We start from the raw sequence: 13,971 nt of genomic DNA on the forward strand, positions 1-13,971 counted from the left end.
TGCCGGCTGTGCACCGAGCACGTCGCACAGCGGGAAGAGTCTTTCTATTCTCAAGACTTGCAACTGGTGCCGGGTCCAGTGGTGGAGGGGTGGAGGTGTCTCTTGCAGAGTTATAGGGCGCAAGGGGCGATGAAGTCAACCAAATGCTGTATGAAGATTCTGGAGCTTTTTGCTCAGGATGATGATGACATCGGATGCATCCTCACTCTCCAAATGAGCATCAACCTTAAGGATGATATTCCTGTCCAGCAAATGTATGCATCTATTCCCAAACCACTCTACGAGGAGGTAAAGGCATATGTACAGGTTCTGCTTGCTAAGGGATGGATAGTAAAGTCAAAATCATCATTTCGCTTAAAAAGCGCGTTTGTCTTTGTCGGACAAACTGTCCAAAACTTAAAAAAATTCAATTTATGATCAGATAAAAGAGAGAAAAACATCAAATCCTTACGACTGAGCAGTAAAATGCATAAATGGGTGAAAAGGTCTTTGCCCTGACGTGTCAACCACGTATATCTTATCTAATCTTCATCAACCACGCGGTCATGTGGAGGTCTCCATCTCGTCCTGTAGCAGGTTTACCCAGCAGCGTTAAACACCCTCAGACGACCGTTATCAAGTGAATGGGATTCAACCCACTTAAATTTCCATTAAAGAGAATTAGCCACATCATAATCGCAAGATACTGTGGCACATCACATGGAATGGTTAATTAATTTCTCATAAGTGGCTGCAAAATAAAAAGGAATTGGATCCAGAAGTCACGTCAGAATGAAATTGAGGCTATAAGGGAACTACAGAAATACTGAATTAAGGCAAGAAACTACAGAGAAAAACATTGGTTTTCATGCACTGGTCAATTTTGAGATTTTGGGCTATTTTGCTTCCATAACACTTTTTCTCTCAGACATCCAAAATACACATTGAGGTGTTTAATTTACTATGTTTGTTCACACATCATTCACAGCCTGATTTGAAAAATGATTGTCTTAATGTCAGTAATCAACTGGGTGAAGTTTCACGGTGATGATTTGTGTCGTCTCCTCTAAATTAACGGATTTAATGAACTAATCCTGCCCAGAAATATTCCAGTAAAACTTAATGACGCTTTCAATCCAAATTCAACACACATGCCGGTACTGCTCTCTGCTGGACTGAGCGGCTCATTGCACGTATTGACAGGATTCATCATGTGTCAGCGTCGCACCGCATGATGGTACAGTGGTGCATTTTAAACCAATCACAGCGGTAATTTAAAGGAGTTCATGCAGGAGCGTGAGTGTTTATTAAGTAAGCACAAGTGGCAGATCCTGAAGAGCCGGTTTAGAGCTCTCTGTGGAGCGTAATTGTGTTAAAGAGAGAGAGAGAGATCATGTTCAGATCAATGGCGACACACTGACACTTGTCTTCCCCAAAGAGCACGCAAAGCAACAAAGACACAAATGTAATATAAGGGCTGCCTGATGGGAGCAGGAGTGTCAAGTTGCAGAAACATCCCTCTTGTGTTTCCCCGGCCTGTGAATCTGAAGCGGGACATTTTAGATGGTGAATAACAAGATGGTAAAAAAATAATAACAATAATTCGACCAAAATTGGAAGACTTCCTGCGTTTTCTCAGGGTTGTTTATGCTACACTGACGTCATTGATCTCATATGTGGCAGAACAAAACTACAACTTGCAGATAATTGCTTCAGGGTACTTTGGGATCAATACCGTGCCAACATATCAGGCTGTATTGGAAAGTGTCTGGTGATTGCTTGCTACATCAATCCCGGCTACAACAGAGAGCCATTTCCTCTAGTCGCTGCCCTGCCCTGCTCCTCTTTGTGTGGAAAGAGTATACCAGCCAATAGAGGCAGATATTTCCCCCCCTCATTGTCCTTTTCAAGGCTTCTTAAACAAAAAAAAACAAAACAAAAAAAGAAACGCCGAACTGTTTGGTAGAAGTTTGTGAAATCATTTTAACAGACCAACGAGGGCGTCGGCCTGAGTGGTTCTCGGGGTCTGTGGATATCCTCTGGGGACCGGAAAAAGCTCTTCGCCCTGGATGCAACATGATGTACTGACCGCCTGCGATGGCAGATGATGGTAAGGGGATGTTGGTGGTTTACAGGCTTTCTCTTGAGGAGGTGGAGATGGGCGTATGAAGGGTGGATGGTTGTTTGGTGGGAATCTGTAGCACTGCATTTGTTACTGGTTTCCCTGGTGGGCGGACATTTTTTTTTGTTTGTCAGCGTCTCCTTCTCATTTCTGGATATTTCTGATGGTGAAGAGAATTTATATTATTGTTGATTCTTCAAAAAAATACAGACAAAGAAAACTTGCTCCAGATTTAAAGGTGGGTGTTTGTTGTTACTTCTATTCGTTTGCTTTTCAACTGTTTTTCCAGTGGCAAGAAATGTTGGAAGACTTCATTAGGTAGAATATTATGTGTTATTCCATAGAGCTGATTTGGGGGAAAAGTCAACATTTTAACAATTTAAAGGCCTTTTTAAGAATGCGAGCATTTTTTTTTCATTGTGCAATTAGATTATACATCAATATATATAACTGCTGTTTTTGTCATGAGTACTTTTTACACAGAATTTGAATATTACGCAGCAAAAAAGCGCCATATTTTTTTCAGAATTATCTTTTAAAAACCGCGAATAAATGCATCAACCAATCACATCGCGTCTAAACTATCGTGTGCAACAATACGGCGACTGTGTCCGAATTAAGACGGCGTGCAAAACCTTTCACGATAACATGATTTACACTGTGGGAACTCAAATTCTCTGAGTGTTTCTCTAAAAGGAAACTCAATAAAATATCTTACGGTAGCTTTTAGGCAAAACAGTTTGACAAACGCTGCTCTGCTTGAAGCGTTTAATGAAAAAGTGTTGCAATTTTTGTACATTTCCGTGTCTTTTATACGTCACGCCCCCGATGTCTGATTTAAAGTGCTCAAAAGTGTCTTTCTGATCACATTTATCTGCACTTTTTATGACGTATATCACTCTTAAAATAAGTAATGTTGTTTACAGAAAAGATTTTACTTTAACTTTCTGTGTTGGAATCAGAGACCTCAGATGTGGTTTCTTGCTCCGCGTTTACAGAGTCACCCAGGAGGCCATGCAAGGCAGCCCGGAGAACATCCCCCTGGGAGTGTGCACCCTCTCCCAGTCCAGGGACCAGCTGACGCCCCCGAGCCGCACAGAGAGCACCGTGTTCAGCCTGTCGCGCAGCGAGTCCGTCTGGACCGCGGAGACCTCCCCCGGCAAGTGTGAGGAGTTCTGGTATGCCATCCACCTCATGTCCACCGGGGGCAGCTTCCTGGCATGCGGCATCATCATCAGCGGCCTGTGGTTCGCCGGCCACTGCAAGAAGGTGACCAACATCATGGGACCGGCCCTGCTGTCCATCGGGCTGATGGTGTTTGTGGTGGGCGTGGTCCTTATCCCCATCACCAAGGAGAACAGGAAGCGGTTGAGCATGAAGAAGCCCCTCAGCTACTACAGGCCTCCGGTGTTCAACCTGTGACGGTCACAGAGTTTCACGCTTGGACGCCGTTCAAAGGGAGGAACTTTAAGAGCACGCTGGATCCAAATACACCTTTATTTCCAGCATGGGAGCCTCCGTGGAAACTCATAATTAAAGGACTCCGCGTGGGGACATTTATGTTTATTTCTCTGGGATTGACAACGCTAAGCGCTTATCTCAAGTGTGCATGAAAACGTTTTGCATTAATAACCGTGTGCTGTGGAACAAAAGGAGAAGGTGAGAGCACAAGGACGACAACGTGCGAGAGCAAAAATGCAATTGTTCACGCACAACTTAAGCGAGAAGGATACTAGAAAGCAAACTGTCCTCATGAATATTCATGAGGTAAAAGTGGACAAGGGGGATTTCCTAATGCTGTGTGGTACAGTATATGCCGATTCATGAATAATTAAAGGTTTTGAGAGCTTATAATTGTCACTTCCCGGTTTACTGAGTCTCGTTGCATCCACCGGCGTCCTTAGTCTGCGTGCATTCATCCTGAACTATATGTAAAGGATAAACATTTGACTGCTGTGACCAGAAAGCACATTAGAGTTAAATATGAAGTTTTATTTAACCCGTTCTGACCCAGCGTCCATTATAAGCATGAAATATTCATATTCAATGAAATAGTCTTTGGCCGAATAACTAAGCTATAATCGATATGTAATGGATCACATGACTACTTGTATCTCTAATTCAAATAAGCTTTATGGGCATGAACGCTAAAGTTGATGAAACATTATTGCTAAATGACTTATTGTTGATTTATTTTGTTTTACACAAGAAAACAAAGTAGATAATTACAAGCGACCGTATTCTGCACAGTAACAGAGTTTTAGTATCTTTCAGCTCATTGTTTTACATTGTGGTTCTCTCTCACTGCCCTCAACATCAACATTTTGAGCTGCGGACACTGTTTTCAGTGAAAAAGCACACAAAAAAACTGTTTACATTACTTACCCAGCACCAAACAACACACACAAAAGTTAGCAACTAGCTGTTGAACATAGTGGAGCATTTAGCAGCTAAAGAGCCCGATACTGTGAGTGGAACTAGTTACTAGATGTTTAATTAGGCAACTGTCGTCAATTTATAAGGGGATAATATGACCATATGCAAAGTATCCCTATACAATGGTTCTTATGATAACTCATGAAAAGTATTTTTTTTATTTTGTGTGTGTTTTCCTACTAACGTCTAGCAACACGAGCTGGTAGTCTTGTTTAAGCAACAAGACTACTTGGTCGGTTTAGGAAAAGGTCGTGGTTTGGGTTAAAATAACTACAGACGGTGCGTTACTTAAGTGCAAAGGTGACGTAACAAATAGGTAATTGGTTTGAAATAACAGCAGGATTGGCTTTGCATTGGTACGGAAGTTACGTAACAAATAAGTCAACGTTTGGGTTGAGTTAACTAAAAGTAGCCATCAAAAACAGGAAACTCCAGGGCCCTGTCTCTTAGACGGTTCCAATGCCTTTATTGTAACATTGGACCTAAAAGCAAACCCCTAACTCGTTTAAATAAACAAAAAATAAATCAATGATGACAATAATATTGAGTTTACGGCCTTAAAACAACTATTCAATAAAATACAAGACAGAAATCAACTGAAAAGACTTTGGCTAAAACCTTTAATGGTAAAATCCATTTTCCTGTTGAAGAAATGTTCTCAGTGAAACCTTCCATAATAGTGGACATGCAAATAAATGTAATAAAATGTAATAAATAGCAAATTAGTTTCCGCCTCATTTGTTCATGATAGAAGAAAGAAACTAGAAAAAAATGGGTCACGTTCTAATATTTCATGGCCCAAATATTAAAGTGACAGTACGTAGGATTTAGTGCCATCTAGTGGCGAAGTTGCAGATTGCAATAAACGGAACATCACTCCGCTCACTCCTCCCTGTCCGTAGTGTGAGCCGCCGAGAGCAAAACAAAACGTGGTGACGCCAGAAGCCATCTTTACCAAAATAAAACTATTTTAGCAGCAACGGTACCACGGTATTTTGCAGCTCACAAACCTGCATTTTCACAAGCGTGTCAGGGAACTACGTGGCCCTAAAGTAACGTAAAAACAGGGAGACTGTAGAAAACATGGCGCTGCAACACATAGGACAACCACTCCTTATAAAGAGTAAAGAAAAACACAACAATTAAACACTAATGAAAATATGATGATGATATGATATGATATCAATATTATAATATCTGCAAATAGAGCCACATAAATGCTGCACACTGGCCCTTTAACCATTAGAAAGTGGTCTATAATCCTGCTCAAACAAAGTATATGCATCACATTCAGAGAAAGGCTGAGTCATGGTGCATTTAAACCCTGAATAGCAATTTGAATGTCAAATCACATGTCCTGCAAGTCCTTTTGCATTTATGGCAAAGCAGACGACATTTAGATGTGTGTTTAATGAAGAACAACAGGATAAGGAAACAACATTGTGCGTGTGTGTGTGTGTACACTGAAGCCGCCTGAGGGAAACACCTTGTTTACCCTCACTCTTGAGGTGGGGCGTTTCTCTGCAGGTACAGCGCGCTGCACTCGGCTCGCCATCCTCGCCGTTATACGAGCTCGAGGCAGCGGTAATGTCCCCGCCATGGATCAGATAAAGTGCATAGGAGGATGCCTGTCTCTGTTCCTCACCGCCGTCCTACTCGACGTTCTCGGCGTGATCCTGATCTTCATCGGCATCTTCGCAGACGTGCGCATCGGCGGCCGCTTTTACGGCGACTTCTTGATCTACACCGGCTCTCTGGTGATCTTCACCAGCCTGGCCTTCTGGATCATGTGGTACGTGGGCAACGTGCGGGTGTCTGAGGACGACGGCTTGATGAGGAAGAAGAGCGGCGGCGTCGCGCGGCTGGCGAGGAAACTCACGGAGAGGCTGAGCCAGAAGCTGAAGCCGGAGGCCCGCGTGAAGTACTTGGAGGAGGAGAAGGAGGAGAAGGGCAGCCAGGTGAGCGCACCTGCACGCGAGGCCAGCCGGGTGACGTGGGGCAGATCCACAGCGTACCACAACGAGGGCTACGAGGGCTACGAGGAGTCTGTGGACTCCCTTTCTGTGGAGGAGAAAGCGGAGACAGAACAAGAAGAAAAGACAGAGATGTGAACCTCCAGCTGGTGAAACTGGTAGCTTCACATTAGATGCTTTACATGTGTCTGCTTCCATACATAGCCATGCTGCTTCTTCTGTAAAGACTGTTCTATATTATTATATCATTCTCAGACAAAACTAAATGAAGGTTCATTGACTGGGTTTTTAGAAATACTGAGGCACACCCTTCAATATATTTAGACCTGACACTAAAGAGTTTTAACACTTTATCTTACAGGTCTGTTTCCTGGAAAGACTTTGGTACTATACTGATAAAGAACAAAGGGTGTGTTTAGATGGTTCACTCTGAGTTATTCAAATCCTATCAATAGTTAGAAAGTCTTAGTCAGTGGACAGCAGATCATCTGAGCAAGGTCCACAGACAAGCATACAGTTAAGTTTCCATTAACGATTAACCAATGAATGAATATGAATATGTAAATTCATATTGAGCATCGAATTACAACTAACTGTCATAATTCTTTACAAGAAACTTTTGAAATTGTGGATTTCAAAAGTTTTTTTGACATTTTATTTCCAAACATCGAGGTCTAAATGACATTTCAAAGCTTTTTTTTTTCCACACTGTCATGCAAAGCTGGATTGGCATCTATTCATTTCAAATGTGTTGGTTAATATATATTAAATTATATTGAGCAAGACACTAAACCCCAAAATTGCTCCTGTCGTGCCCGGTGTAGAAATGTGACAGAATCTGAATTGTAAGTCGTTTTTGGATAAAAGCGTCTGCTGAATGACTGTAATGTAATGTAATATGATCCAGACCAGCTCTTACTTTATAAGGGTCCCAGGTTAATCTGTGAGGGTCACAAGTACCCGCACGGCCAAAGTGATGTCACACCATCAGACGCGGCCCTTCACACATCCAAAATGTCCTAACTATGCGGATAGGCAGAGAAAAGGTTGCTGCAGTGGGCCAATCACAGGTTGCATTAAATTGATAAACGCTCGCGATGATTGACTGTAACCAAAACCAATCAAATAGTCAATTTATTTATGGATCTAGGCAGAACAATTATCGATTGAAGGTGTCGTTTGATTGGATAACTTTGGATAATACTTGGTGCTGGGTTGTTTCAGGCGCCAGCTTAAAGGTATCGAGTTACCGTTCCTATCAGGGGATGGGGGGGGGGGGGGATGGGCGTCAATAGGGGCTGCCGGTTAATCCGGCCTTCTGCTGGAATATAACTCTATAATTTATTTATTTTCTTGCTGAAAGTATATCGAATCAACACAATAGTTTATAGCGTTCTCAGAAAGGCTGTTGTGTCCATTCAACAAGGAGAAATGTTCCTTTGTTGATTGTCCTCCAATATTTCATCTTAATTTATCATTTTTCTTTACACGAATGCTTCGCCAAACACATTGAACATCTGTTATTCGTGTCATAGCTGCTGCCTGACCGTGTGAACTCAAGTCATGTTTGCTTTTTTCGGCCGGCGCTGGAAGCAACACAATCACTGGTCCGACTGGTTTGCCTCAATGGTTTTGGTGTCAGGTAAACAAACCTGACAATCCTCAACAGAGGATCATGTGACACCCAGGATGACACGCTGTATATCCACTAAGATGTATCTGTCTCTGCTTATTTCATTTTGAGAATATAGACTGACGCACAAATTGGATTCCAAATAATGACACACCTTATGCAAATGTCCCCGTCCCTGCCAGGGTGTTGTTTATTGCGAGTGAAACAACCTCTAACGCACACAGTTAACATGACTGACGGCCTCACGCATCTTTAAATCAAACACATGACAACGTTACAGTCAATAAAACATAATCCAGCCGCTCTGGTGGGAGGTGCGGGGAGTGAAAGCCACAGAGCAGACACAAATAGTGGCAGCTTGACTGGTCAAACAAGCCGCTCGGCAGGAAAGTTTCCATTGCATGTGTTTCCTCTTTGTGACAGTCGCTTCACAATAGGTGTCATTATGGAGATGCGTGACCCGTGAATGAGCAAATATTTACGGGGGAAGGCTTGAAAAGCGGTGTATCCGTCCTGCAGAGCTGCTCCCTAGTTAAACATAAAGGGGTGAATTTCTTTCCTGGGTTAAATCTCAAGTGGCAAAAGTCAAGAGCGAGCTGATAAAAGATGCAACACACTGATGCAGCTCTGCACGTCGGTGTCATTAGCTGAACAAAAAGATCAGGGGGGGGGGGGGTGCTCATTAATTATCAGGCTTATCTCTGTGTAAACACAAACTCAGTGGCATCTGATTATGAAATATATGTGCATAAATCTGTCGCGCGGGGTTGCAGACGATGGGGTCGATGATGCGTCTGTCACGTTTTTTAATGACATGAAAAGGTGCAAAACAAGTCCGCCCTGCAAAGGAATGAGGATGGACAGTAGAACCTGTTGTGGTTCCATACCGGGAGTCTTGTGCATTTAAAAGGAATGTGAGGCGTACTGAGAGCGAATGATTCAGAGGACAGGACAGCACTTCACCGGAGAGACTTGCTGAGACGACATCCACCCCTCGTCCACCGTCTCACCCAGCGCCGTCATGGAGCAGGGGAAGTACACCATCTTCTTCCTGTCGCTGGCTGTGTTTTTCGACGTCGTCGGCCTCATCCTCTTCTTCGTGGGGATCTTCGCTCCCTTGAGTTACTGGGACTTCTTTGTGCTGTCCGGGCCTTTGCTGATCTTCTTCAGCCTGTTCTTCTGGATATTCTGGTACACGGGGAACCTCACGGTGACCGAGGAGGAGCTCAACCTGGTCAAGCCGGACATACCGTGACCTCCGGTGTGAGGGAAGCAGGACTGAGTCCAGTGCTGGCTTCCAGCTGATGCGACTCCTTCAACCCAGCAGCATGAGGATGAGGAGGGGCCCCGGCAGGACAGATTGGAGCAGAAGCTTCCCTTAAAGAATCATGAGTTTGTGAACCCTGAGGTTTTGCCTCCGTGAAGGATGTGAGATAAAACCAAATCCAGGAAGGAACACATTTGAATAATCGCAGCAGATATATATAAAAAGAAGAAAAACAACGATTCCCTTTGACTTCAGGGTGAAAACAACATGTCATGTTTAATGTGGACAGCAGGGATTACTGGACTTTGTTGGAGTGGAAATCTTATTTCTCAGCACTGTCATTGGGAGGAAACTTTTTTTTAAAAGTGCACCATCATGACACTGTGTGCCTTATTTATGTCATTGTTATCACAGAATGTATATGTTGTGAGTTGAAATATATTTTTAACATGAGAGGGAAAAGCTTTTGAGAAATGTGACATTTAAACATGCTTTAAAATGACGTGTTGCTGTGTTCTTTGTGAGGCTGCTCCTTAATCAAAACTGGCCAAACACGTACTGTGGTTTTATTTAGAACAGATCCACCCAGAGTGGAGTTCAACGCGAACAACAGACTAAACTATTGAGGTATGTAGAGAGACAGGAAACCTGCTCCTTCACAAAGCAACAAAGCTCCAGTGGCTATAAACACATGTGCTACAGGTTTCAGCCAATTAGCTCCAAAGAAGAAGAAAATAAACGCAGTGCGATCTTTAGTTTGTTCACAGCAGCCGGGCGAGGAGAGTGAAACTAATACTCTTCCTCCACGCCCGATTCTTCCCAGCCTTAATCAGCACTCAAGGCACCATTAGCCCGCTCAGACATGGAGAGTTATTAATGTGTCCATTTGGGTCGGGGCCCCTGAGAGAGGAAATGGAGGAGAGGCGTAATGGGTCTCTCTCACTCTGCAAAGAGGTGGAAACCCTGCTGCTCAGCACCTCCCCCCCCCCACAGGACACCGCCTGCTCTGTTGTGCTCAAATCCACCAAGTTGTCTTGACGGTATATGTCATTATAATCTTAATCACAGCTGTGCTCGACTAGTGGCATCTCTCGAGACAAAAGGGTCTGCTTTGAGAGTGATGACAACATGAGGCTCAGATACACAGAACAATAAATATGATAATAGAAATGACAAAGTATTAAATTATAACAATAACAGACTATAATAATAATAGACCATTTCAAAAATAAAATAAATAAAAATCAACCAAGAAGTTTTTGCTTGTAATAAGTAAAACAAATAATCTGCCAATAGAACATGTGAAAATAGCGTGATACGATTTCTTTAAAGCAGAAAAAAGAGATCTTAAAATTGAAAATTTGAAAATTTTAACAAGATGCATTGTCTAAAAACAAGTGCCTGTATCTCACTGAAATGTTACCGGTTAGTTGATTGTGTCTTATATTAAGTATCCAGTAATTAGACAAACATACTTGGTAAGATTTCTGCAGCTGTACTAATCATTTTTATTCTCTACAAATGTGGAAATTAATCTTCGGCTTCACAAGTTGGTTAAAATACATCAGAGTAAATCACAATACATACAATAAAAAACAACAGACAGTGTGAACTGTGTTCACAGAGTTATGGCATTTGGTATGAAAAGCTTTTTGTTTCACCTGCGTTTTGTAATTCCCAGTTGTTTTTGCTCTTTCCCAATAATTCTACAAACCATATTTGTAACTCTGGACAGTCAACTTTTGCCCCATCATGGTTGCTTCCAGCTTAAATCAAATAGAAACAGCAGGCTGAAGCACATCCTCTTTAGGTAATGCTGAGCATGAATCCCCATCGTGTGGTTTGAGAGAGCTTTAGCTAACTTCCATTAGCTGTGCCACAGCGCTCACTGCTCTAGTGGAAATTACCACAAATACACACAAAGTACAACAACGTTAAAACACTACTACAAACACAGACAGTGTATATATACAAATGTTAAAATGCTACAAGAAGCACAGAGTGTGTATGTGTATATATATATATATATATATATATATATATATATATATATACACACGTTAAAATACTACAAGGAGTCATATATAGGCGCTAAAAATCGCATCTGAGACAGTTAAAATTATATTTAATATTTCAGATGCAGCTTCATTATATAATCTTGATATTAAATGTTATCTGAGATTTGTACTACTAAATCGATTACTTAAATAAAGCAATCAATCAGATGTGAATGTATTCTCAGATAAGATGGGTCCCATTAGGCAGCTCATATTGAAATAAGATAAGAGATAGGATACTCCTGTATTAGTCCCACAGCAGTGGTGAGGCAGCAAAGAGGATAGAGCAACAGCAAGAAGCCTCAGTAAGAAAAAAAATATATATATATATGTATGTATGTATGTATGTATGTATGTATGTATATATATATATATATAATATAAGTAGAAAGACATTCTCTTCACACTATTACATATAAAGTGCACCTGTTATTAATAAACAGATGAATGCTGGTAGACTTCAGGTGATGACATTGGGGTTTTTATTCTGCTCTCTTTGTGAACATGACTTCCCCCTAAAAGCTTAAAATGGCTGTTGATCCATGATGTCATCTCTTGGAGGAGTGTGATGGTGCATGTCTCCCTCCAGTGGTTGGTGGAGTCCAAGTTAAAGGTTAATGCGACTTATGGGCCCTTCTGGGACCTTCAACTATTCCCTGCTTGAGTTAAAAAATCATTAAATACATGACTGCTTTATTTTGATTGTGGGCAGCATTTGCTTCAATCGTATTGGTGAATAACTAGAATTATGTTAAACTAACAAGTACAAAATAAATTGGATGAGAACCTAATGTTTTAATGAATGTAACTTAAATTAATCATTTCACTTCTACCAATCAGATGATGAAAAATACCTAGCTTGTGAATCTATTCCTTAAGTCCATATAACTTAATTGACTTAATTTGGGTAAGCTTAAATATCTCTTGTTGATCAGAAGTTGTTTTTTTAGTTGGCTCAATTCACAAGCATTGTGTTACTACAATACAAGTTCATTAACTCAGGTTAATTTAATAGTTTTGCTTTTACCTAACCTAATACAATTTAGTGGGACCTGCCGACATAATAATTTAAATTAAAGATAACACGTTCAATACATGCACACTCAAAAAATAAGTTATCGGTGAATTTGAAATACAAGCAGGTCTGTTTCAACTCAATCTGCAAACATTAAGATTCATATTGTTGTCCATTCAGAAGCACGGTCATCTAATGTGTGTTTTTAAAGCAATCTCCTTCTTTTAACAGCATTGACAGCAGTTAAAGGTGAAATATGTAACATGAAGCCACGTGATCTAAACAAACAAAGGGGCAGCATTTCACCTCAACTACTGGGTCCATATCTAAATATTTAAAATGTAAACAAAACTCCCAGCAAGGTTTTCTTTTTTCTGCCATTTTGGATTCCATCCAATAAACAAACTATCCAAACGTACACCTGTACCTTCAACGTAATTAATAAGCCCTCAGGGAAGCTTTACTTCTTCTTCCTCTCATGTTGGAATGAGGTCAAACCAGGCGGTGACCTCCAGTTCTGACGAGCGAAGCCAATGCGGAAGTGTGTTAAAGCTGCATTCTCTCTACTGACCAGCAGGGGGCGACTCCTAAGGTTGTATAGAAGTCTATGAGAAAATGACGCAATCTCTAGTTTCAAGTCTTCTTCAATACAGCATGATGTTCATTTAGTAAATGATGGTCCATTTAGAGTCAAACAGACCATAAAGCAGGGTATGCTTTAGGGCGGGGCTTACTGTGATTGACAGGTCTCTACCAGAGACGTATGGTCTGGGAGTTGTGCATGTTTTTGTCTTACAACTTCAACCCTTTCACATGTTTTCACATTAATGAAACATTCTGCTCGCCTAAAAATGTCTTATTCAGCATTCAGTTGTATTTAGCTCCCCTTTCCAACTATATATAAAGTAGTTAAAATATGCTCCACCTCTACCAGCGGCATCATTAAAATGCTTCTTACATGTTAGAGCACCCGTAAAAATATTCCAATAACATAATATAGATAATATAATAATATAAATCTGTGCCCAACAAGTACTTTTACTTGAATAATTTACGTAAACGTTGCTGTTAATACTTTTGTACTTCTACTTCAGTATAATATTGAATGGAGTACTTTTACTTGTAGTATTTTTACTGAGCGGTTCTGCTATTTTTTCTTTAGTAAAAGATCTGAATACTTCTTCCACCACTGTTGTTATTTAAGAGGTGAGATGCTGCGTTTTCAAACATTATTGATGCACATTTACGGTGTAATTTTGTCTTGTTGTGAAAAAAATTGGGTAATGCAGTTACCAGAATTGAATAAGATACATAAGAAAAAAAGATTTGGAATATGAATAAAACACAGAAAAGGGGAAGAAAACATGAACATTTCTGTATGTTCACTGGATATTACAATAATGTATATGACCACTTCGTATTAAACATATTTTTCATCAACTATAATCTTGTTTCTAGTATGGAAATGATCAGTAAGGATCATTGAAGA

General features: G+C 40.9%; 2 protein-coding genes across 2 annotated transcripts; both read left to right on the forward strand.

The window, feature by feature from the left end:
* Nucleotides 1-3,115: 3,115 nt before the first annotated feature.
* On the forward strand, nucleotides 3,116-3,523 carry pirt (phosphoinositide interacting regulator of transient receptor potential channels; the record flags this gene model as incomplete). The annotated part of the gene is made up of 1 exon (XM_079177740.1): nucleotides 3,116-3,523. The coding sequence occupies one exon, from the start codon at nucleotides 3,116-3,118 to the stop codon at nucleotides 3,521-3,523; it is 408 nt and encodes a 135-aa protein (XP_079033866.1).
* A 2,584-nt stretch (nucleotides 3,524-6,107) lies between these two features.
* On the forward strand, nucleotides 6,108-7,784 carry tmem238l (transmembrane protein 238 like). Its single transcript, XM_079178073.1, has one exon. The coding sequence runs from the start codon at nucleotides 6,136-6,138 to the stop codon at nucleotides 6,646-6,648; it is 513 nt and encodes a 170-aa protein (XP_079034199.1). The 5' UTR covers nucleotides 6,108-6,135; the 3' UTR covers nucleotides 6,649-7,784.
* The last annotated feature ends 6,187 nt before the right edge of the window (nucleotides 7,785-13,971 follow it).

Source organism: Pholis gunnellus (assembly GCF_910591455.1).
Source record: "Pholis gunnellus genome assembly, chromosome: 17".
Classification (NCBI taxonomy): domain Eukaryota; kingdom Metazoa; phylum Chordata; class Actinopteri; order Perciformes; family Pholidae; genus Pholis; species Pholis gunnellus.